We start from the raw sequence: 22,273 nt of genomic DNA on the forward strand, positions 1-22,273 counted from the left end.
AGAGACACGATGAGGTCGAAGCAGGGAAGGCAGATGAATGGGGATCAACGAGGAGATGAGATCAACTTACCGGAACTCGAAGAGACCTTGATGGTGAGTCGAAGGCTCGTTCGATGGTCTCGTCAACCGATGAGTACGATGAAGATGCGTCAGATATGTGTATGTAGAGAGACAGAGTAGATGAGTGAGATGCTTTTCAGCCCAGTCAAGATGAACCCGGATGAAAGCGAGGGGAAAGAGGGTGAAGAAGAAAGGGAGCCACGGATACGAAGAAGAGCAGAGCCGTGGAGGGGAGAAAGGAGAGGAAGGATCGGAGAAGGAGGAGGAGACTTTTATATTCACCCCCGAGAGCAATCGATTAGTCGGCGGCTTCTTGGCCAGAGATACTGATGACTCGGTCTCATGCTCGAATCGAGTCGCGAGATTGGCCGAGACAAGGCGCAAGGCAGCGATTGCACCCGCCTCGTGAACAATTGCCAAAGATGGGAGTTCGAGTTGCCAGATTGGCTGATTGAAAGGCGCAAGGCAGCGAAGGGTCCGCAGTTATGGACAATGCCAACGATGCGATACTTGAGGTCTTTCATTGGACCACATCTGCCGCCGGAATCTTGTAGAACCAAAACGGAAAATATGGTGGAATAGCAGAAGAAACTGCGGCGAGATGGTGGCCAGTTGGCAAGAATAGAGCACTTCATCATGTATGAGATGCATTCAATATGTTACCAGTATTCATCCCAAGAGTTGGGCATTGTTCTGGCAAAGGAGCATATGGAACTATCATGTATTGTTAGTCCATGTAGATCTGGAAAGGTAATGGGGCAAAAAACATAGGAGGGGTCCCGAATTGAGTTACCGGATCTCACAAATTTTCAAACGGCTTTTATTCATTCTCGTTTGTTTTGATTCCTCCCCCTTCACGCTCCTCATATCCTCATATTGCAAGTTGCGAAGTTGGAAGATGGTATTTAAGTGCTCCAAAATTAGGGCTTGATTTTTATACTTTTATATAGCCCGTGCGCACGCTAGTAAAGATCGGGAAAGGATCTGATGGGAGGTCCGTACGCTAACGCTCTTCTGATAACGATAACGAACGTCACCGACGTTCCACAGCAACAGGGACACCGCACGAGCAGCGGGCTCACCGGAAAGATGGCTCTGCATAATGGAACTGGGGTGTTAAATCAAGTCAGCTGTGTCTCTGAAGAGGCTGGAATTGTACATACTGACGACGCGCCTAGATCATCATTTCGCCTTCGGACACCGATTATCTTGACCAGCTCATCCCCTCTATTCGCGAGTACAGCGTCGGCAATCGAACTCCTCAGCTACTCCAGTCCCTATCGCGATTTGCAAGTGACAAGGAGGCAGAGATCGAGAGCATTTGCAATACCAACCATCAGGACTTCGTCTCTTCGGTCAATTCCCTCCTGCGCATCCGAGAAGGCACTGTCACCCTCACTGCGGAGATTCTTGATCTCAACCAGTCGATCCAAACGAGTACCGAGCGCCTGGCAGAACAGAAGAAGGCATTGGTGGAGTCTCGAAGCCATCGACAAAATATTGACGAGACGTCGCGCGCGATTCAAGATTGTCTCGAGGTTTTGCGATTGGCGAATCAGGTCCACGACCTGCTAGCCAAGAAAAACCATTATGCCGCCTTGCGTGCGCTGGAGGAGCTACAAAATGTGCATCTCAAGGGTGTCACCCAGTACAAGATCGCGGAAATGATTCAACGATCGGTGCCTGCGACTCAAAGGGCCATTGCGGAAGCTGTCATGTCTGACCTGAACACGTGGCTGTATCGCATTCGGGAGATGTCTCCGTTTCTCGGAGAGTTGGCTTTGTTTCACACGGATCAGCGCAAGTCAAGACTCAAGCAACGCGCGGAGAAAATCCCATACCTTGAAAACTTCAACCTGAACTCTGCGATTGAGCTTGTGGCGGATGAGGACGAAGAGTACGATCTTCTCCAAAACGAAGATCTTCAGGTACCATTTGCGCCTTTGTTCGAGTGCTTGCATATCCATCAGTCCTTGGGGCAGATGGACAAGTTTAGGATCGAGTATGCGAACACACGGCGTCGACAAAAAGATCTTTTGCTTCCTGCGTCCGTCACGCTCGTAGATGAGGATGGCGCCAGTCTTCACAATATGCTAGAGGAAATGGCAGGCTTTGCGATTGTTGAGCGCGCAACGATGAAACGAGTGCCAGACCTTAGGTCGTCTGTTGACGTGAGTGGTTGCCTCCCCCCCCGAGATTTATCCTCAATCGCTCGAATTCGACCACGATGGGCTTTGCTGACTTGCATTGTAGATTGACGAACTGTGGGATTCATCATGCCAGGCTGCGGTTGGTGTAATAGCCAAAGCGCTGCACGAAGTCGATAATGCGGAGAGTATTCTGAAGACGAAAAATCTGATTGCGCTCTTCATGCAGACAATGAATGTAAGCGGGTCCTCCCATTCCCCTCCCGCCGCGGCCTAGGCACCGACCTGGGTCGCTGACTTGTTGGCTCGCTGACTCGCTGACTCGTCGAAAAAACAAACAGACATGGGGCTTTTCCGTCCGAGTCTTTGATGACTTCCTATTGAAGTTGTTTGAAAAATATGCGGAGCTACTCAAGAGGCGGTTCAGTGATGATTTTCAAGAGGTACGACCTTTTTGACAATACGCAAAGCCCTCTAGTACTAACGCGTCATAGATCGTATCGACGGATGACTACATGCCAATGCCTATTCAGACTCTAGAGGAGTATGACAAGGTGCTCAACGTGAGCTGGTACAGTCCTGAAAAGCCCCGGGAGGAACAAGTGTATGTCATACCCAAATCCACTACCACGTGGCCGTTCACAAACTGACTCACGAAACAGTTTCCCCTGCATCCTGCCATTCTCAAGGATGTATCCCTTGTGCTGCATCGACATCCGAAATTTCTTGAACCAGTTCTACTTCTTTGCAAATGACGACTTTTCTCACCCCGATGTGATTGATGAGACATTAAAGGACGTGAGTGGCTGCCATCCAGCAAGACAGAGTTTGGACACGGAATACTAATCTCAACAACTAGGCGCTGGATGACCTCCTCTCACGAAAAGTTTGCGATACCCTGGTGGAGCGCCTTTCCTCACAGTATCTCGGACAAATCGTTCAGATCCTGATCAACCTGGAACACTTTGAACTGGCCTGCCATGAACTGGAACTCCTCCTGGCGGCCGCGCGGTCACAAAACTCGACGGGTACCTCCATCGCGCTGAGGGCCACCGAGAAATTCAAAAGCAACAAAAAGGCCGCCGAGAAGCGGATCTTCGAGGTGGTCAACTCCAAGATTGACGATCTCATCGAAACTGCAGAATATGAATGGATGGCACCTCACCCTCCCACCGAACCAAGCAATTACATGCAAACCCTGACACGGTTCCTGTCCAACATTATGAACTCCACTTTGCTCGGGTTGCCCACCGAAATCAAAGAGCTGATCTATTTTGACGCGCTCAGTCATGCCGCAAACATGATCTTGGTAAATCCTTCCCTCCCCGCCCATCACACCGCATTCTATCAAATATCATGTTCACTAACTTTCCTTCAAGGCTCAACCTCTCGCTCCCGAAGTGAGGACCATCAATCCCAATGGTGTCATCGCATTGGCCAAGGATGTCGAATACCTTACACAGTTCGTTGACAGCCTGAATGTCCCTATCCTGCGTGAGAACCTCGACGAGCTACAACAAACGGTGCAGTTGATGCAAGCGGATAATGCGGACGAGTTCTACGACATCTCAACCCGAAACAAAAAATACGGACGTGTTGATGCCATGCAAGGTCCTGTCTTGCTTGAGAAGTACGATTATTTCCTGTTATTATCTTGAATCATTTGCTGACCCCTACCTCAGGTTAACTCGAACGGTACAAGTACCAACCAAGGTGGACAAATTCGTGAATCTGTCCGCGCGATTCAAGAAGTCCTCATGATCCGGCAAACACACATTGACGTGCTTTGAGGATTCTGCTTGGCGGGTTGGTCCGAAATTCCCTGGCTCTTAGATTCCCAGTGGCTTTAGCAGAGTACGAAGCAATCTCGATGTAATCGTATCCGATTCAAAGAAAGAAATAATGAATAATATCAACTCCAGTTGCGATTCTGGACCGAATCACATCCTATTTCCCATTTCCAACTACAGGTATCAGATTTGCCCTAGTTTGGCAAGAAATAGAAGAACGAAGAACAAATGTCCATTAGACAGGGGAAACGAGGGCAAAACATAAAGAATCAGAAACAACCAAAAAAGCCCAGTGTTCGCCAGAGAAGGCACGCGTAACTTTCGAGTCAAGATATTGAATGATCAATTGTGCTCGATTTTAGAGGCTCACTAAATGATGTTAGTCTCTCACATTGGCCAGGAAGGCAGTATCAGCGAGTAGGGAGGTGTTACGAACCTGCTGAGGCGGCATATGGGGGTAACCGTACATCCCCTCGAACATCTGAGGCTGTGGCTGACCGTACGCGGCCGTCGGGTCCTGCTGGACTGCACCGGGGTACATGGCCTGTTGTTGGCGATACTCCTGCTCCTGTGTCATACCGTGCTGGGACATGGAACCGTAGTCTGCGGGGCCCATGTGCGGCTGAACACCATGTTGGGCAGATGCCATCTGGCCGGGAGCAGCAGCGGGACCCGGTGCCGTGGCGCCAGCCTGGCTGGAGCGCTTAGCGTGGGAGGTGGCCTCCTCACGAGGAACGATGTCAATCAGGAAGTCGAACATGTCCGACTTGGAGAGGGCAGCGGCAATGTCGGAGCGCTGGAGAGTACGGCGCTTGTTGTCTTCGGCGTGGATCCAGGCTCGCATTGTCAACTCGGTGATGAAGATGTCACAGCCCTTAGCGAACAGGATGGGGGCCTCAGCGGAGATCATCTTGACCTCGGGATCTGCCTTCATGACTTTCTTGATTCGAGCGAGGGGTAGCTGGTGAATCTTGTAGTCGTGATTGTCTGTCTCGAGGTGATTGATGACATGCTGCCAGTAAGTTGTCAAGATATCGCGAGCTGTGCCCTGCAGACCTTGGTTCACCTGTTGTGTGTTAGTGATGGGAATACTACCTGATTTCTCGGGTTAGCGACTCACATTGGCCCAGGTTCCGGTGTACAGCTCAGCAACTGGAGCATATCCTTGCGCAGAGAGCTAATCACATTCAAAATCCAGTTAGCTTCGTGGTCCACGGGGTCTTGCATCGATCGGTCAGAGGACTCGGATTGGGCTCGGGCTGGATTAGGGCATACCGCTGCACTAGCACCTGCAGGAATAGTCAGTATAGAACAAAAGACAAACGCGACAATGATGATAACCGTATCGCATGTTCTCATGAGGCATTGGGCCCTGATCCGATGCTATGCGATCACCGCCTTATCACTCCGGGGGGCTCAAATACCGTAGTGTCCGCCATTCCTGATATCGTAGACAGGCTGTTGCTGCTGCTGCTGCTGTCTGCCTTGCTGGCCACTACCTTGAGGCGCGGGCTCCATGGTGATACAAACGCGTTACCCGCAAGAGGACGGTGGGAAATGTAATCGGGCAGATCTCGGGGAGAGCTGCTTGGTGTGCTCCGAGGATGCGACGCGACGAGCGACGAGCTGCGGGCTGCGGGCTTATCGGAGAGAAGAAGGAATTCGCGAAGCGTTCTATATCGACCGCACAGGCAGGAACGATCAGCAATATATATAGCGCGTCTTCAAAGTGTTGTTGTCGCGAGCGCGTCGGGATGGTGCCAGGCGTGGAGGTGATGCTCTTTCAGCTGTCTGACGTTCTTGGACAAGGCCCCCGCTCCCAAGTTGCGCCCGTGTCGGCCCAAGTTCGAGTCCTGGGAGTATGCAGGTACTGTACTACTGATTGGCTACACTTTCTACGACTAGGTTGAGTCCTAGATGGAATTGACATGAATAATTGTAGCTTTGAATACTCAATTGGTTATTTTCCAGTCGCAATTAGACCATTACTATCTCGTGAGACCCTATCAGCTACCCTACGAGTCTTGATGCAAGTATTGGGTACTTGATATCAGGTGTATTTTCCTTTGCTGGCAAAGTACCCGTAACTTCCGCAGTCACCTGATACCAGCCATTCCGAAAAAGATTTCTGGTAAAAGTTTGTCCGCACCGACGGAACATCAACAGAAAAAAAAATTCCTATAAAGCCCACTTACTCCAGCTCTTCTTCATTCTCCAAGACCTTCCACCCTGACTCGCAGGGATGGGTGATACAACTACAATGGGGTCTAGTGTTGCCCCTCAAGAGGAGGAGCTCACTGATGACCAGATTCAACAACTGTTGCTGGAAGCAGAGAACAGACTGCGTGGCTCAGACACCCAGATCGCCCCGGTCGACGCCGCTTCTTTGAGGTATGCTGTCCTTGCTAACAATTTATGCTAGAGATCATCTTGGCTAACATGTGTCTAGAATCCCCAAATTGTCCACCAGCTCTACCTTGGCGCCCTACATGCGTCCTGATGCCGAGGATATTGCTACCGTTGATTCGGCCCAGCTCATTGATCCCAAGCAGAAGGAGCTGTCGAACACCATTCGGTCTGTTGCTACAAAGACTGCTGCAAAGAAGGTTAGTCTACCATCCTCGTCATCTCCTTTCGCCCCCTTTCTTGCTATGAGGAAAATTTTCCCAACGCACAGCGCTTGATGCAGCGTCCTCAGTCCGTCTTGGGCTGTGCTGCAATAGTGAGAGCTTCATTTTCATAGTTACTCTGAGCATCCACACAAATATCATCTTGATTTTCGGAAACGACACTTTTACGATCTTCATTCGCTAACTGGTCGATTCTACAGGATAAGGTTACCGCCGGACCCGATTGGTTCAACCTTCCCAAGACCGATTTGACCCCGGAGCTCAAAAGAGATCTGCAACTCATTCGGATGCGTTCGGTCCTGGATCCCAAGAGACACTACAAGAAGGAGAATGGCAAGGCCAAGATTCCCGAGTTCTCGCAGGTCGGCACCATCATCCAGGGTCCCACCGAGTTCTTCAGCGGTCGTATCGCCAAGAAGGATCGCAAGAAGAACTTTGTCGAGGAGGCCTTGGCATTGGAGCGGCAGAACAGACGCTTCGAGTCCAAGTACCGCGACATCCAAGCCACCAAGACCAGTGGAAAGAAGGCTTTCTACAAGGACTTGCAAGCCAAGAGAAATCGGAAGATCAGATGAGATTAGAACGACCACTCTACCGGTCGCTTTGCTCTGTCCATGGTCTGAGGGTCTATATCATTCAGCAACTATACATGTGTGGCGGCATTTGTGTGTTCTCAGTTGAGAACGTCGCCGTCTATGCTTCTCCGAAGACGTGCACGAGACTTTGCAATACCAATTTCTGCATTTGTCAGTCGTTGATTCGGTGGTACTCTCGGGGACAATGTATCTCACCTGCATGTCCAATGCTGCATTGCGGCCAGCCTCTAGGACTTCTTCGTGTCCAGCCTTTCCTTCTTCGATGATGGCATTCAGCTCACCAGCATCTTTGCCCTGGAGCAATTGCTCATCGCCCCGAGGGACAGGTGCCAACACTGCATTGTTGGTCACCAGGCTGAACGCCAAAACACGAAGGCCACAGTGCCTCGCCACCACAATCTCTGGCACGGTCGACATGCCCACAACGTCGGCACCGAGCATCCGCAGCATTCGGCTCTCCGCTCTTGTCTCATAGCTTTGTCGAGTCAGATATATCATCGGATGCACGGGAAGAGAAACACTCACGTGGGTCCTCCAACAAAGGCATACACTCCCTCGTGCAACTTCCTCGTGCTCTGCGCAGGGATGACCTGCTTCCACGCTTGATGTACCTGACGACGAAGGTCCAGGTCATAAGCGTCGGAGAGAGGTGGGAAGCGGACTCCAAACTCTTCCTCGTTGGGTCCTCGGAGGGGATGAACTCCCGCTAGACCAGCTAGGAAGATGTGCTAGTTACCGTTAGCCATTTGGTTCAGATAGAAAGGGATTGATAGCAGTCTTGCATCATTGAGCATGACAATATCGCCCACGCAATAGTCAGAATTCAGGCCACCGGCCGCATTTGTCACTGCCAATCATGATTATTAGTTTCTTCCTCTTGTAAAACACCTGTCAAAGCCTTCGGCATAGACTTAGGTATAGACTTACACACGACGGTATCAACTCCAAGCTGCTTGAAAACTCGGATCGGGAAAGTAACTTGATCCATAGAATGGCCCTCGTAGTAGCTGTCCACTCCAATTAGCCACAATCTATCCAACCCATTCCCCATAAGAATCACTCACTGAGCACGACCAACCATCAAGACAGCAGGGATCTTCTGACCCAGCAGCCCAAAGACCAGCTTCCCAGCATGTCCGGCAACTACACCAGTCAGCCACTCCCCTTCTCCCTACATCTCCTCTGCATCAATCATCTTGAATATTGACTCACCCGTCGGACGAGGAAAATGCGGAATCGAAGCATAATCATATTCCGCTCGCCCTTCAGCATGGACCGTATCGGCCAGTCCGCCCAATCCAGAGCCACATACAATGGCAACTTTAGGCGACTGCAGGCCCTCTGGCAGGCGACTTCTGAGGAAAGTCACGGCCTCGTTGGCTCGATCAAAGGCGGAGGTATTCGATTGAGTCATGATTTCTGATTTATTTGCGGTGATATGTCTATGGAAAGAGAGAAAAAATTGGATGTGAGGGAGGGGGTGGGGTGGGCTGTTCTGATGCTGCGGAGTTGGTGTGCGGTCTTATTGGTTCGTTGTTGGAGAGCCGATGCTACCCTTTTGTTAGTTGGGGATATACTGATTATATTGGTCGTGATGTTGTTTTATACTGGAGTTTTGCTTAAATGTAGTATATAGTTTGATAGTACATAAACCTATTGCAGTGACCCGGTGCATTTGTTCGGGCCTTCAATGATTGAGGGCCTAGTCACATTTAAACTCTAGCATCACTACCAGTATATATCACAACTATACACGACCCCAACTGATGCACTAATGTAAGCTAAAAAGCTACAAAAATAGTATATTCAAGCCTAGCACATACTGCAACCCCAGAAAACCATACAAATCAAAAACCCGAGCCTTGGATGATGCTTGTTGTAGCCGTGGGTGCCCTCGAGGATGCCCCAATGGTCGACACGCAAGGCGGTCAGTCCGCATCACCTCGAACTCCGAAAAAAAACCCGCATCAAACAGACTGCAACTCCCATCAACCATGTTTCCCAGCACAACGCGCTCCTTGATTGGGGCTAGCAAGCGCCTGCGGGTAGGTGCAATGCTTGCAATTGAAATATCACCATTGAAACTAAGCTCACGGTCTCGGAAACAGGTGCCTATCCCCATTCGCTCACTATCAACCCCGAGCCAGCCCAATGCGCCATCCACCGAGCAGGCGACTACACCTTCTCAGACCAAGCCCGAGCCGACTCCCACACCTGTCGCGTAAGAAGCCGTGAACACCTAGAGAATACCTGTGCCTGGAGCAGAGCGGCTAATGGAATTGATATCTCACCACAGTCCCGCTGCCGCCGAGCAACCCGCCGAATTGCCCGTGAAGGAATGGTCAGTCAATCGCCTTGTCTTTACCCTCCCACAATCCACGAGCCCAGTAGCTCACTCATACCACAGGTCCGAACGGTTAGGAGCTTTCGGTGAACACGCCCGACTTCCCCGAAGCGTCCAAGCACTCTACCTGCGTCCCCTCCGGAGGAAGGCGGAGCACGGCCTCCCTGTATGCGACCTTCAACTGCGATCCTACAGCGTGCAGAACCTGGAGTTCTTCGCCGACTTTGCCATCCGTGCCGCCTACTACCTCAACCTCCCCGTCTCCGGCCCCGTGCCCCTCCCCCGTATCACCGAACGCTGGACCGTGACTCGCAGTAACTTCGTACACAAGAAGAGCAAGGAGAACTTTGAGCGGATCACGCTTCGTCGTCTGATCCAGATCAAGGATGGTAACCCGCAGGCGGTCCAAGCATGGTTGGCTTTCCTTCGGAAACACGCCTTCCATGGAGTTGGTATGAAGGCCAATGTTTGGGAGAATGAGAGCCTGGGTAAGATGATCCTCAAGATTTCACTTCAATTTCTATCGGGATACGCCAGACTAATACATCCAAATAGATGCCGCCAAGGCACTTGATGCCTCCCTCCCCGAGATTCAAAAGACCGTGGGCCCCCACCTCGCACAGTTCGGACAACGACAGGACAACTCTGTCAAGGAGACCATCTTCGATTCTCTGGACAGCGAGCGATTCGTTGAGCCCAAGAACCTGTAAATTGGCACGGAGATGTTGGTTTGTTGCTTGAGCTTTGCATAATTCGTGTGTGTTTTATTTTGGGAAAACACCAGGGCGTCATGTAGTTTTATATTATCGTCATTATCTTTGGCCTTTTGTGGCTCTGGCCAGGCCCGTTTGTATTCTACTTTGATTATGCAGTCTCCCAACGAAGAATCGGAGTCTGCTTTTTGTGATGGTTGTTTACCGAATGGTCAGGTTGAGCAAGCACTAGACTCATTAGTTGGAATCTTAAATGACTTCTCTACTAGAGTAACCTATATCAGTCGACATTTATCGTCTGTAAAGGAGTGATTGATTTCTTATCAACCTTCACATCTCGACGGCAATCACGTGACGACAAATGGCCTGTTTTTGCGGCGCGGAGGCACGGAAGTCCATGAAGAATTGCACCTGGCCTAATCGTCGCATTTACTCTGCGACGCATACATATATTGACCAGCGATGAGTGCCACCATTTTCCATCAGGGAAGTGCATCCCTAAGATCGGTGGGCGGGCAACTCTCCCGCATTCGCCCGACCACATCAATCAGGCCGTCCCTATCCAAATGGCATCGATCCAACAGCACGAGCAGCAATGTCCCACCTACTCAAGAACCCGTCATTTTCTCCGGTATTCAGCCGACGGGAGTACCACATCTGGGTAACTACCTAGGGGCTCTGCGGGAATGGGTGAAGCTACAGGATGAAGCAAAGCCGGGAACGAAGCTGTTGTTTTCCATCGTGGATCTCCATGCATTGACGGTTCCGCAAGATGCGGCGCAATTGAGGAAATGGAGGAGAGAGGCTTTTGCTACGTTGCTGGCTGTGGGATTGGATCCAAGTCGGTCTACGGTTTTTTATCAGTCTGAGGTATGTGGTGGCTGGAGTGCTTTGTCATGGAAGATGTTGGGGATAGACTAGAGAATGAATGAACGGATGGGAGTGCTAATGAGATATGCTAGGTTCCGGCACATGCGGAGTTGATGTGGATTCTGAGTACAGTTGCTTCGATGGGTTATCTATCACGAATGACCCAATGGAAGGTTAGTGGTTCGCCTCTTCTTGGAGAACGTATGGGGATAGCCAGAAATGTTGGAAGTGGCTGCTGACAGACTTTTTGCAGAGTAAGCTTCATTTACCAGAGGACACAACGTTAGAGCAGGCAGATGCCCGAGCCCAGCTACGGCTCGGTCTTTTCTCTTATCCTGTGCTCCAAGCCGCGGATATCCTTGTTCATAGGTGGGATCATATGTCTATGTGATACGAATAAGTGCATCACTAACCACATCTAATAACAGGGCAACACATGTTCCCGTTGGCGAGGACCAGAAACAACATCTGGAATTCTCGCGATATACAGCCAACAGCTTCAACCACCTCTACGGACCAATCTTCCCCATCCCAGAGGCCCATATCTGTAAGTCTCCCCCTTCTTACCATCCCGATAGAAGTAATCACCCGGCCTAACATCAACCAGCCCCCGCCAAGCGAGTAATGTCCCTCAAAGAACCCACATCCAAAATGTCCAAATCCCACGCGGACGAAAAATCCCGAATTATCCTCACCGACTCCCCCGCCGCCATCCAAAAGAAAATCAAGGTCGCCCTAACCGACTCCCAACCTAATATCACATACGACCCCGCCCAACGACCCGGTGTCTCAAACCTAATCGAAATGCTGAGCCACTTCGAAGGCCAGTCCTGCCAAGAAATTGCCGCAGAATTCGAAGGCGCTAGCCTGCGCGCTTTGAAGGAGCACGTCGCCAGCCGAATTATCCATCATCTGACGGATATTCGGGAGCGGTATGTCTCTATTATGGATGATAAGACTGGGTATTTGGATTCTATTGCGCAGCAGGGCGCGGAGACGGCGCAGGCTAATGCTGCTGTGACTATGCGGAAGGTTCGGGATGCGATGGGGTTGTAAATTTGAGACAGTTGTATTTTCGTGTCCACTCTAGATGGATGGGCTTAGTGTGGATAGCGCCTGTACTATGTACTAACATTACTTTTTCTGTGGTGGCCTGCTTTGGAGGAGGGTTGTCACTTTTGGCAACTTTTCGTGAATAGCAGCAGACACCGTGTATTATATAATCGGATATTTGTACAACAAGTACCCAAGTAGGAAATAGTTGCATCTTGAATGATTCCACTATGAGACTAGCTTGGGTGTCGTCATGGTGCAAGATATACTCCATTAGGGGGTAGTTGAGTGACCAATGTTTCAGAGGTGAAAGGGGGTCAGTACCAAGGACTCTATTGTACCCGCCTAGTAGACCCTAAGCCTTATGAATGTGGGGAGTCTAGCGACCTGACCAGCCACCCGAGTATTTACTGTACATATGACGTGGACTAGGCATAAACTATTGAACATAGATATGCAGAGTACTGAATAGTAAGAGTTTTCAATAGCACCGGATAGGAGCCGGAAGAGCTGGAACATCAACATACCCATTCTTAGCAGGTGTATGCACATGTTCCAATGCATTTGCCACGACTGACTAATGTCATCAAGACCGGGCTTAAGGTACATACTGTAGGTGCAAGATCCATCGATCGCATGTTTGGTTATGTAGCCGCCTGGTCCGGTGGCTGTCAGCTTTTGCCGCCGTGGCTATGCAGCAGGGTGACCCTGGAACTGAATCTTAGACAGGCAGCAGTAATACAGTACTGTAGTACTGTATAGAGGGTCCAGAATAATATCAGTGGAGAATGTCTTGAAGATGATTAATGTATGTACTGGATGTTATCCACACCTGTCCAAGCCACATTGGGAGGTAAAAAGGGAGTGCATATGAAGTGAAGAAGGTCTAATGTATACGTTTTGTCTATTTGATCAGTCACCGAAAATTTTATGTGTAGATGATGATGTAAGATATTCTCCTCCCTACAATAGGATCACATCCTTTGAAGATCGACCGGACTAACTAAAAACCCCCGATACACGTGGTGAAGAAAAGATATTCAAAGTCTAATAGCAAATTTGTACCTGACAACCGACTCCATTCAATGATGAATTGTTCCTCGGATAAAAACCGTTACGAAGTCTCGATTAAGCAAAACGATGGATCGAATCTTCGAATCTTGGCTCTGCTAGTCACGGGGCTAAACCCAGAACGGGTCGGTGGCAGTGGAGCGTCACTCATCCGCGTCATCACCACTCCCACGACCCAACCACGTACGTTGCATACGTACGCCAGATTGGATTTCCCGTTGGCCCAGGTCATTCAAGTCCTCACGGGGACTGACTGGCTAATGGCGATAATGATGGCCAAATGGGGGAAGAGATATGTACGACGGCAGGTGAATATGGAGTGCAGTCTACACTCTCCACTCTATACTCTGTACTAACTGTCAGAGTTCCTGTTGCAGACGCCCATAAGCTGGTGACGACAGCTCAACCCGGTGGGGCCAATTCTTACATCCCCCAGCGCCTTACCCGAGCGACTTGCACGTCCACTCCGCGGTCATTTTACAGCGCTTGCGAAAACGAAAAAGAAAAAGTCAATGGTCCACTCAGAGCCCGCTGACTGGGCCATTTCCACCAAATGAACCTGTCAAACTTACCCGGCTGGCCCGAGGTGCGCCAAAGCCGCCCAGTGAACAGGCCTGTAAACCACATTAGTGCCGTCTTGGAAGGTGAAGTGCATACGACATCCATTGCCTCTCCGACACAGCCGCCGCATCGATGTTCTCGATCTATTAGACTCCATCTTTCCCTGCTTTTCTCTCCTCTTCACAACTCTTCCTGCCCCGGCTTTTAACTCGCCGTCCTACCTCGAATACCCCTCCTATCTCAAACCGACCCCGACAGCCACACAGTATATACGCGATCCCGAATTTCCATTTCCGTCGCATTCGGGAAGTTGCAGCAGTGAAGATCGCGCCGATCCGAAAAAAGTGAAAGGCTTGCCGATCTCATAATTTTATATTGGGGAGCTCGGTATACCGTGGCCAACGGCGAACAAGAATGAAGAATTCCTGGCTTTGGCTGGCAACCCTCGCCGCACCGGCGCTCGGGAAGCTTACTCTCGTTCAGCGAGATGTTCCCTCGGTGGTGGACATGAGTATCCAGCGTAAAGAGGTCTCGGACCCCGTGGCCCGAGACCGAGTACGACGGATGAAGCGTAGTTCAACGGTTTCACAGGCTCTAGACAATGAGGTAGGTCAGCATAATGCTACAGTCCACATCCCTTTTTTTTTCTTATCTGCTACTATCTTAGCATATAACTGACTATATATGGTAGGAAACCCTCTACTTTTCCAACGTCACATTGGGAACCCCGGCGCAGAGTTTGCGTTTGGTCCTGGATACTGGCAGCAGTGATCTATGGGTCAATACTCCCAACTCGACCCTTTGTAAAAAGAAGACCGCCCCTTGCAGCGACTCTGGCACCTATGACTCTAGTTCTTCGTCATCATACGCCTTTGTGAACAACGATTTCAACATTACTTATGCGGATGGCTCCGGTGCTTCGGGTGAATATGCTAGTGAGACTGTTACCATTGGCTCGGCGACATTGAAGGAGCTCCAATTCGGCATTGGTTACAACTCAGGCTCCAGCGGTATGTGAAAACCAGGAATGAACCCCCCACCGTGACTATCAACAACGGAGAGCTAACATCGCGGTCGTGTAGAGGGCGTGCTGGGAATTGGATATCCAGCTAACGAGGTTCAAGTTGGCGTGAGCGGGGGAAGTCCCTACGCCAACCTGCCCAAGGCCATGGTCAACAAAGGACTGATCAAGTCTAACGCCTACAGCTTGTGGCTGAACGACCTGGATGCTAATACTGGGTCAATTCTATTCGGCGGAGTGAACACTAAGAAGTACCACGGTACCTTGGAGACCCTCCCCATCCAGAAAGCTGGGGGTGTTTACTCCGAGTTTGTAATTGCCCTGACTTCCGTGGTTCTCAGCAATTCCTCCGGCACCACCAACTACACGACCAAGGCACTACCAGCAGCGGTTCTACTAGACTCGGGCAGCTCTTTAACTTATCTCCCAGACGTGATTGTCGAGGGGCTCTTCAATGATCTGGAAGTATCATACGATTCCTCCAGTGGAGTTGGATTTATGCCCTGCAAAAGCAGTTCGAATAAGGTCAACATCTCCTACACCTTCTCATCACCCACCATCAACGTCGCCCTGAGCGAACTCCTTCTGGATATCGGTGACTACTTCTACGACAACGGCGACCGTGCTTGCGCATTTGGTATCGTCCCAGCCGGTGAAAGCATGTCCGTCCTAGGCGATACATTCCTGCGTAGCGCCTACGTGGTATACGATCTAGCCAACAACGAGATTTCCCTAGCCAACACCAACTTCGACTCGACGGGCAACAACGTCCTCGAAATCACGACCGGCACAGACTCAGTTCCTGGCGCCACAGCCGTCGCCAATCCAGTGACTACTGTGGCTGCCGTAGGCTCTGGAGCGCGCATTGGCGGTCCCCATGGAGGCAGCGGTATCTTCTCATCGAGGAATGCCGCTACGCCTCGGCAAACGAGCATGCCCAGGACCCTGGCCCTCGGCTTGGCTGGTGCTGGAGCATTGTTGGCACTTTGAACAGATGGACTCGGTTTTTTTATTTTTGTCATGTTAGAACTTTCGCGTTGCATGTTTTTGCGGTGTATTGGAGTCTAGGAATACCTGGTCTTGTTTTGTTTTTACTCGTGAGTACATATATTTTACACTCATTTAACGTGATACGAATTTCAATGATTGTCAATATTACAAACAATGCCATTTGATATACTATATTGTGACCAGTAGTGGAAACATGACATTGAGAGGTACGGAGTACATTAGTTGTTGATCATCCGGAGCCAGGCAACTTAACGAACTGGCGGGTCCACGCTTGGCATCACCAACCAACCAACCAACCTCCACGCAACTCTACACCTCAAAAAAATGCCGCGCCTCTCGACCTCACTCCTTCTCAAGGCCTATCAAGAGAACACCCTTCTACCCCTTCTCCTCAAAGAATGTCGATCACTAGACTCAGCCCGTAATGAACTGCGATGGCTGCGGGAACGCGCTCTCCGCGACGCCCAGGAACGCTCCCACTTCCGCCAGGACCAGGACCAAGTCACGGGGACGCACATAGGATGGCGGACACGTCTACGAGCGATGTGCCACAGGCGTTCCCAGGGCGTCCCATTGCAGTATCTACTCGGTGATCAACCATTCGGTGATCTAGAAATCCTCTGTCGACGGGGTGTGTTAATCCCAAGGTGTGAATTAAACCCGCTTTCGCAAAAATAAGCATCTCAACTTTGAAGGGATAAGCAAGCTAATTCTTTCTCAGATCTGATACGGAGTCATATACATATGAAGCAGCCAGATTAGTCCGGCAAATGGCGCTAGAAACAAAAGACAACAATAGTCCTACTCCATCACAACCTCACAAGGCCAAATCCCTTCGAATCCTCGATTTATGCACGGGTACAGGCTGTATGGCCCTCCTTTTACACGCTCTCCTCGCGTCGCATTTTGATCGGATCCAGATTACGGGCGTCGATATCAGTCCAATAGCGTTGAATCTTGCCCGGAGAAATCTGGAGCATAATATTCGGCTTGGTGGTTTGGATAGTCGTGCGCGTGTGGATGTTGAGTTTCATCGTGCAGATGTGTTAAGGCGCAACAACAACTCTAGCAATGGGATTGACACCAGTGGTAACGCCATACCCACCGTGGAAGAGCTTCTACTATCCAACCTCAACCTCACCACGCAATCCGAAATCGAACACACAGAGACTACAACTACACTCCCCAAAATCGACCTGCTAATCTCCAATCCACCCTACATTTCAAGCACCGATTTTCACAACGGGACAACAGCACGAAGTGTGCGGCTTTTCGAGCCGAAATTAGCACTCGTCCCACCCATCGACATACCTGCAACTACCGACACAGCGCATTCAATCGGCTCAAAAGGTGATGAAGGCGATAATGATAAACCCGAGGATATATTCTACCGTCGGATCTTGGAGTTATCGCTGGATGTACGGGCTCGTATTACGGTTTTGGAGTGTGGGGATAGGATGCAGGCTGAGAGGGTTGTTGGGATGGTGAAAGGGATGAATTCAAGTGGGAGTGAGGGTGATAATGAAGGTGAAGGTGGTGGTGGTGGGTTGAAGGTGGAGGTTTGGCCTGATACGGAGGAGGATTGCCTGAGTAATGGGTTTCATGTGAGGGATGGATCGAGGTGTGTTATTGTGAGGAGGGGAAAAATGTGATATACCATGATTTATTGATAGAGGAAGTTCCTTGTATACAACAAGATCAGCGGCTCAGCCAGGAGTATACAATAAGCACATATCATGAGTGGTAACGATCTAATTCTTATTGAAAAACGCTTAAACTACAGGTCGGAGAGAAGAATATTGCCCATTCATATGGGCTAAGAATAATCATTGAGCCAGCCTTGAGTATATCTTTTCCACTATGCATGTCATGACATAGTCAACACGACGACCGCTCCATCATTTCCATTCCTAGCACTTACGAATAACTCCTGCAAGACACTCGGTCGTGGCTACGGCGCAGCTGAATATCTGCAAGACATGCTTACCCCATTACATATAGCGTGACAATTGACCATCTGACTGCAGCTGCTGCCAGCGTGGGTATTGGGTACATGGTTACATGGTTACACTAGAGTGTTGTGTGACCGCGTGGTGGCGATCATTTGGTGTGATTGTGTGGTGAACTTGTGGGGGAAGGGGGGAATGATAGATGTGTACTACATTTGAATGCAGATTTGGAAATACCAAATTGTATTCATGCAGCTAGCCTTACTCGAAGATCGATGTCGGATATGTAGCATAAATTACACAATTTTCTATTCGGTTTAAATCACAGATTTGTTCGTCGAAATTGACTTAAATACAGAATATAGAAGAAAATTACATGTAATGCAGATAGGAAATAAGAGATAAAAGATAATAATAAACTTTCAATCGTAACAATGCATTCTGGTCGCCATGGTCAAAAGAAGTATGTACAGATAATGCGGTAGACCCGCAGACCACCCGGCCAGGCCCTTTTTTGGAAAATATTAAAACAGAGTATGGGATGTGCATAGCGCGGGGATTAATGGTAATGTACGTAAAAAGGAAGAAGGGTGAATGGTGAATTGTGGGAGGGTGGATGGGTATGGATTACCGTAGCAGCCAAAAGTTGAGCTTCAAGTAAAGTCCTCGAGAATGAAAGACCAATCTGACTCGACCGTGCATACCCGCGTCACTCCACACCCGGAATATAAAAACAAAGGTCGAAAAAAAGGCTTCAAAAATGAAACCTTCCGTCTCATAGGTTCTTCTTCGTCTTGGTGGAAGCAGAGTAGGTGCGGTCATCATCACCCTCGACATCCTTGAGGATAGTCTCCATCTCCTTGGACTGACGCTCCCACTCCTTATCACTCATCTTGGTCTCGCGACGGAACAGCTCCTCATTAGGCTTGCGGTAGCTACCACCCAGACGGTCCCACAGGGTAGTGAACTGGCCGTAGTTGTAGTTGAAGTAGAGATGGTGCATGGTGTGGCAAGCGGCACCGTTGACGATAGGGCTGTTCGCGACGTACTCGCCATCATGGATGAAGACAGTCCACAGGTTGATGAAACCGAAGAGGAAGACGTAGGCGACCTTCTGCAGCGGGAAGAGGAAGGGGAAGACGTGGTAGGGCACGCTCTGGGACCAGCCGTCGAGAGGGTGGAAGGCGTGGGAAGCGAAAGGAGAGGGCATAATCCACTTGTGGTGCGGCTTGTGAAGAGCACGGTAGACGCGCGGGTGGTGCAGCCCTCGGTGAATCCAGTAGATGAAGAAGTCGGTGAAGAAGATGAAGATGGGGAATTGGAGGATGCTATAGTAGGGGAAGGGCTCCTCGGCGACGGTATCGTAGAGCTTGGCGTAGCCGCGGACCTCGAGGACGAAGAAGGGTGCGGTCAGAAGGGCCATTGGAGGCATAGCAGACATGGCCTGCTTGATTTCTAAGGGGATTTGGCCCTTGAGGAACTTGGGGTGGTTGAAGGTGGTTTTGTCCCAAACGAAGATGTAGGAAGCGGTTGCGACGATGAAGTATACGAGAAGGCCGAAAATCCTAATTCAATTGCCATATTCATGGTTAGTTTCTGAGATATTTGCGCGCATAGTCTCTATGTCGTAGTTTTTTGAAGGGTGGCGAGGGGAAAAGGAGGACGTGGCATTGAGCGCATACCATGTGATGAGGAAAAAGCTTGTGAATTGGCGGTAGATGTTATTCCGAGGCCAGGCGCTGAGATAGGCATATTTGGAAGGCTCCAAATGGATCAATTGTGTGGCGGGCTCATAGATAAAGGGCTCCGCGGCGCCAAAGAGGGACAACGTGCTGTTGGCGACATTGACGAAGGCCGGAAGACCGACGGTAGAGGATAGGGAGGTCGGAAGAAGGGTCGAGTAGAGGCGATCACCAATGAAGGTGTCCCAGAGCTCAAGGATAATATCCATGATGGGTGTGAGGGAGGGAGGAGGGGCGTGTTTAGAGAGGAAGAAGAAGAGGTGGAAGGGGGGAAAGTCGACAATCGGGAGATCGGGAGATTATTTGAGGCGGCGAATAATAAATTCTGCCCGCATCACACCAGCGCGGAACGGGGCCAGCCGTCGTTGATGGCGCTCTTAATAAGCAGGTTGCAATAATTGAAGTTGGATGGGATGATAGAATATTATTGAAAAAAAGTATATCTATGACGGATCATGCGATCTATCTAGGCATCCATGATAGAATCTATAGAATTAGCATGATCAGTGGCATGGTGCCTGCTGTGCCTCATCTTGTTTCTAAGTACTCAAAGGTACGCCGAAGGAATGAGGATGTTTAAACACTGCCACGCTTGTCCCAATTAGGTTAGTCAGGGGTTAAATGCCTGAGAAATGGGGCGTAATTTAAGCCTCAGGCCATAAGGCACCAAGTTATCTAAGGCAGCAAGGCCACCTGTCCAGGCCAGATGCGGCGATATCGCCGACCCACTTGGCAAGTTTCAAAGAGACGGACGGAGGAGGACATGCCGATGATTGAAGGGCATCTTGACAGATTAAATAGAATAGTAGTAAGACTGAAAGACAATACGATAGGGAGTCCGGAGAATACCTTCAAGCTCTCTTTCAGATGACCTAGGACCTCCTGAATATAACTATCTAACCTCTCTATATATCTGGCCATCAGACTCTGATCTCTAATCTTAGCCTGTTTGCAAACGGGTAACTGTTACGGGTACTACCTACTGTACAGTAGTTCTTCTCCTCACTCTTTGAACTATCTGTCCATCCCAGTTCCTCTAGTCGGGTCCCATAGTTTCTCCTTTTTGTTCTCGCTTTTTCCTCCTTTCGGAACCACTCCGCCCATAGTTGGTGGTGGTGTTCCCAAGTCCACTTAATTGCGCTTCTCGGCTCTTTGCCTCGCTTCTCGCGCCAACGGTAGCCGCCCCGTTCCCATCTCCACCCCCCAAACTCAACTCAACCTTCCCGCTGCCAGCCTCTTCCTCCTCCACCCCCTCTTTCATCCGACCTTCTCCCTCCTCATCCGGTCTACCTCGAGTTGCCAACCTCCCTCCACCGACTTTGATCGACCTAAGCTTTCTACCCCTTTATTCGACTCTTTCCATCCGCATCATCATCATCATCATCGGGCAAGCTGCCTGGTGTCGTCCACCAAGCAGCAATCGCGCCTTCAACGATCGCAGTGTCAGTCAATTCAATCCTCGTCTAAGCTGCGATCCCTCGTCGCGAGCTGTCGCTGATTCCGATTTTCCATTATAAAGATCGCTTGTCTTGAAACCTCGTCTTATTTGACGTGTTAGCGTCTTCCGACCCATCACCTTAGCCATGTACAACACCCATCGCGGGATGGTGCCCGCCCCCAACTCTCGCCTGACAGAGTTGCTCGACCAGCTGCGCCAGGAGTTCGAGAGCCAGTCTCGGAGCACCGGCGAATATGAACACCAGTGTATGATCCCCACACCTTGATATCGCATAATCGCCCGTTCAGCTCTTTCCTACATTCATTGGCTTTTCTCCTTTCCACTGTTTCCAAGTGTCGCCCAGTCCATCAATGGCTGAAGCGCTCTCTCTCATGGGTCGCGAAAATTCGCTGAAATGTTTCTAACTGACAGATCACGCAGTAACCGGACAGCTCCAGGAGATGGAGATGATCCGTCAGAAGGTATACCAACTGGAGCAGACCCAGATTAAAATGAAGGCAGAGTGCGTTATCCTACTCCCATGCGTCTAGATTTGATCTAGAGTGATTTCCCTCTCCACTCCACGCTCTTCTACGCCTCCCCGACCGTGGCGCAAAACAATGCAAAAAGAAAAGGCCGTGGCGGGAAGGGGGCTTACTGGTGCATCTTCTCCAAAGCTTTTGCGACTGACACTTCTCTACGCGCCTATAGCTACGAGGCTGAGATCCGAATGTTGCGACATGAACTCGAGCAGCGCGGTGTCCAACCCGTCTCTTCGCATATCGCGCCCGCGCAGCACACCGGCCCTCAGGCGCAACCACCTTCATTGGGCCATGGCCCCAGCAACTTGTTTGGTGGTATCATGACCAACCAAGGAGGTAGTGGTCCCGGTCTTGCCCCTCCCCCCTCCCAGGATCAGCAGCCTTCCCAGCATACCCTTCAACAGCCTGCCTCGGCCGCTCAGCCTGGTGCGCCGCAGCCCCCGCAGAGCTTCCCTGGAGGATATCAGCCTGGTGCTGCTGTGAACGGTATGTTTGCATAATTGGAGATTTCTTGTCAGGTAGACTAATGTATTCGACCTCTCTGCGATGTTACAGGCTACGGACCTCCCCCTCCTCCCACTGCATCCCCTGGCCCGGGTAAGGGTCGTCGCACCGCTCCGGGTCCGGCCACTCCCCAGCAGACTCAGATCGCCTATCCGGATCCTCGTGCCTCGCCTCAGATTCCCCGTCCCACCCCCCAACCAGCCGCTCGTCCGTGCGGACCGCCCGGGTAAC

General features: G+C 50.4%; 11 protein-coding genes across 11 annotated transcripts; 8 read left to right on the forward strand and 3 right to left on the reverse strand.

Annotated features, from left to right (window-relative positions):
• Positions 1 to 9: 9 nt before the first annotated feature.
• On the forward strand, positions 10 to 469 carry N7473_011024 (uncharacterized protein; the record flags this gene model as incomplete). The annotated part of the gene is made up of 2 exons (XM_057156963.1): positions 10 to 93; positions 239 to 469. 2 exons carry the CDS (start codon positions 10 to 12, stop codon positions 467 to 469), a joined length of 315 nt encoding a protein of 104 aa, XP_057005618.1.
• A 578-nt stretch (positions 470 to 1,047) lies between these two features.
• N7473_011025 (Rab GTPase-binding exocyst subunit SEC15) lies at positions 1,048 to 3,968 on the forward strand (the record flags this gene model as incomplete). Its single annotated transcript, XM_057156964.1, has 9 exons — positions 1,048 to 1,185; positions 1,239 to 2,231; positions 2,314 to 2,445; positions 2,549 to 2,650; positions 2,702 to 2,811; positions 2,870 to 3,005; positions 3,067 to 3,516; positions 3,587 to 3,837; positions 3,890 to 3,968. The coding sequence occupies 9 exons, from the start codon at positions 1,048 to 1,050 to the stop codon at positions 3,966 to 3,968; spliced, it is 2,391 nt and encodes a 796-aa protein (XP_057005619.1).
• A 395-nt stretch (positions 3,969 to 4,363) lies between these two features.
• Positions 4,364 to 5,515, reverse strand: hapE (CCAAT-binding factor complex subunit HapE; the record flags this gene model as incomplete). Its single annotated transcript, XM_057156965.1, has 5 exons — positions 4,364 to 4,366; positions 4,434 to 5,063; positions 5,118 to 5,174; positions 5,273 to 5,286; positions 5,422 to 5,515. 5 exons carry the CDS (start codon positions 5,513 to 5,515, stop codon positions 4,364 to 4,366), a joined length of 798 nt encoding a protein of 265 aa, XP_057005620.1.
• A 724-nt stretch (positions 5,516 to 6,239) lies between these two features.
• N7473_011027 (Fcf2 domain-containing protein) lies at positions 6,240 to 7,202 on the forward strand (the record flags this gene model as incomplete). The annotated part of the gene is made up of 3 exons (XM_057156966.1): positions 6,240 to 6,388; positions 6,447 to 6,603; positions 6,828 to 7,202. The coding sequence occupies 3 exons, from the start codon at positions 6,240 to 6,242 to the stop codon at positions 7,200 to 7,202; spliced, it is 681 nt and encodes a 226-aa protein (XP_057005621.1).
• A 118-nt stretch (positions 7,203 to 7,320) lies between these two features.
• Positions 7,321 to 8,637, reverse strand: N7473_011028 (purine-nucleoside phosphorylase; the record flags this gene model as incomplete). Its single annotated transcript, XM_057156967.1, has 7 exons — positions 7,321 to 7,365; positions 7,419 to 7,698; positions 7,749 to 7,951; positions 8,006 to 8,070; positions 8,151 to 8,230; positions 8,288 to 8,366; positions 8,436 to 8,637. The coding sequence occupies 7 exons, from the start codon at positions 8,635 to 8,637 to the stop codon at positions 7,321 to 7,323; spliced, it is 954 nt and encodes a 317-aa protein (XP_057005622.1).
• A 580-nt stretch (positions 8,638 to 9,217) lies between these two features.
• Positions 9,218 to 10,277, forward strand: N7473_011029 (mitochondrial 37S ribosomal protein uS10m; the record flags this gene model as incomplete). Its single annotated transcript, XM_057156968.1, has 5 exons — positions 9,218 to 9,268; positions 9,332 to 9,444; positions 9,520 to 9,564; positions 9,631 to 10,055; positions 10,123 to 10,277. The coding sequence occupies 5 exons, from the start codon at positions 9,218 to 9,220 to the stop codon at positions 10,275 to 10,277; spliced, it is 789 nt and encodes a 262-aa protein (XP_057005623.1).
• A 465-nt stretch (positions 10,278 to 10,742) lies between these two features.
• N7473_011030 (tryptophan--tRNA ligase MSW1) lies at positions 10,743 to 12,206 on the forward strand (the record flags this gene model as incomplete). Its single annotated transcript, XM_057156969.1, has 5 exons — positions 10,743 to 11,150; positions 11,243 to 11,323; positions 11,404 to 11,519; positions 11,579 to 11,697; positions 11,758 to 12,206. The coding sequence occupies 5 exons, from the start codon at positions 10,743 to 10,745 to the stop codon at positions 12,204 to 12,206; spliced, it is 1,173 nt and encodes a 390-aa protein (XP_057005624.1).
• A 2,043-nt stretch (positions 12,207 to 14,249) lies between these two features.
• N7473_011031 (pepsin-like aspartic protease) lies at positions 14,250 to 15,846 on the forward strand (the record flags this gene model as incomplete). Its single annotated transcript, XM_057156970.1, has 3 exons — positions 14,250 to 14,441; positions 14,527 to 14,845; positions 14,918 to 15,846. 3 exons carry the CDS (start codon positions 14,250 to 14,252, stop codon positions 15,844 to 15,846), a joined length of 1,440 nt encoding a protein of 479 aa, XP_057005625.1.
• A 345-nt stretch (positions 15,847 to 16,191) lies between these two features.
• Positions 16,192 to 17,573, forward strand: N7473_011032 (N5-glutamine methyltransferase family protein; the record flags this gene model as incomplete). Its single annotated transcript, XM_057156971.1, has 2 exons — positions 16,192 to 16,514; positions 16,589 to 17,573. 2 exons carry the CDS (start codon positions 16,192 to 16,194, stop codon positions 17,517 to 17,519), a joined length of 1,254 nt encoding a protein of 417 aa, XP_057005626.1. The 3' UTR covers positions 17,520 to 17,573.
• Positions 17,574 to 18,151: 578 nt separating this feature from the next.
• N7473_011033 (sterol desaturase family protein) lies at positions 18,152 to 19,921 on the reverse strand. Its single transcript, XM_057156972.1, has 2 exons — positions 19,499 to 19,921; positions 18,152 to 19,381 (listed from the first exon to the last, which is right to left on the reverse strand). Exons 1-2 carry the CDS (start codon positions 19,765 to 19,767, stop codon positions 18,592 to 18,594), a joined length of 1,059 nt encoding a protein of 352 aa, XP_057005627.1. The 5' UTR covers positions 19,768 to 19,921; the 3' UTR covers positions 18,152 to 18,591.
• Positions 19,922 to 20,788: 867 nt separating this feature from the next.
• On the forward strand, positions 20,789 to 22,272 carry N7473_011034 (general transcription repressor; the record flags this gene model as incomplete). The annotated part of the gene is made up of 5 exons (XM_057156973.1): positions 20,789 to 21,000; positions 21,078 to 21,262; positions 21,438 to 21,519; positions 21,708 to 22,024; positions 22,094 to 22,272. Exons 2-5 carry the CDS (start codon positions 21,142 to 21,144, stop codon positions 22,270 to 22,272), a joined length of 699 nt encoding a protein of 232 aa, XP_057005628.1. The 5' UTR covers positions 20,789 to 21,000; positions 21,078 to 21,141.
• Position 22,273: the final 1 nt, after the last annotated feature.

The sequence above is a fragment of the Penicillium subrubescens genome, assembly GCF_028828155.1.
Source record: "Penicillium subrubescens strain IBT 31985 chromosome Unknown utg000007l_segment0_segment0, whole genome shotgun sequence".
Classification (NCBI taxonomy): Eukaryota; Fungi; Ascomycota; class Eurotiomycetes; order Eurotiales; family Aspergillaceae; genus Penicillium; species Penicillium subrubescens.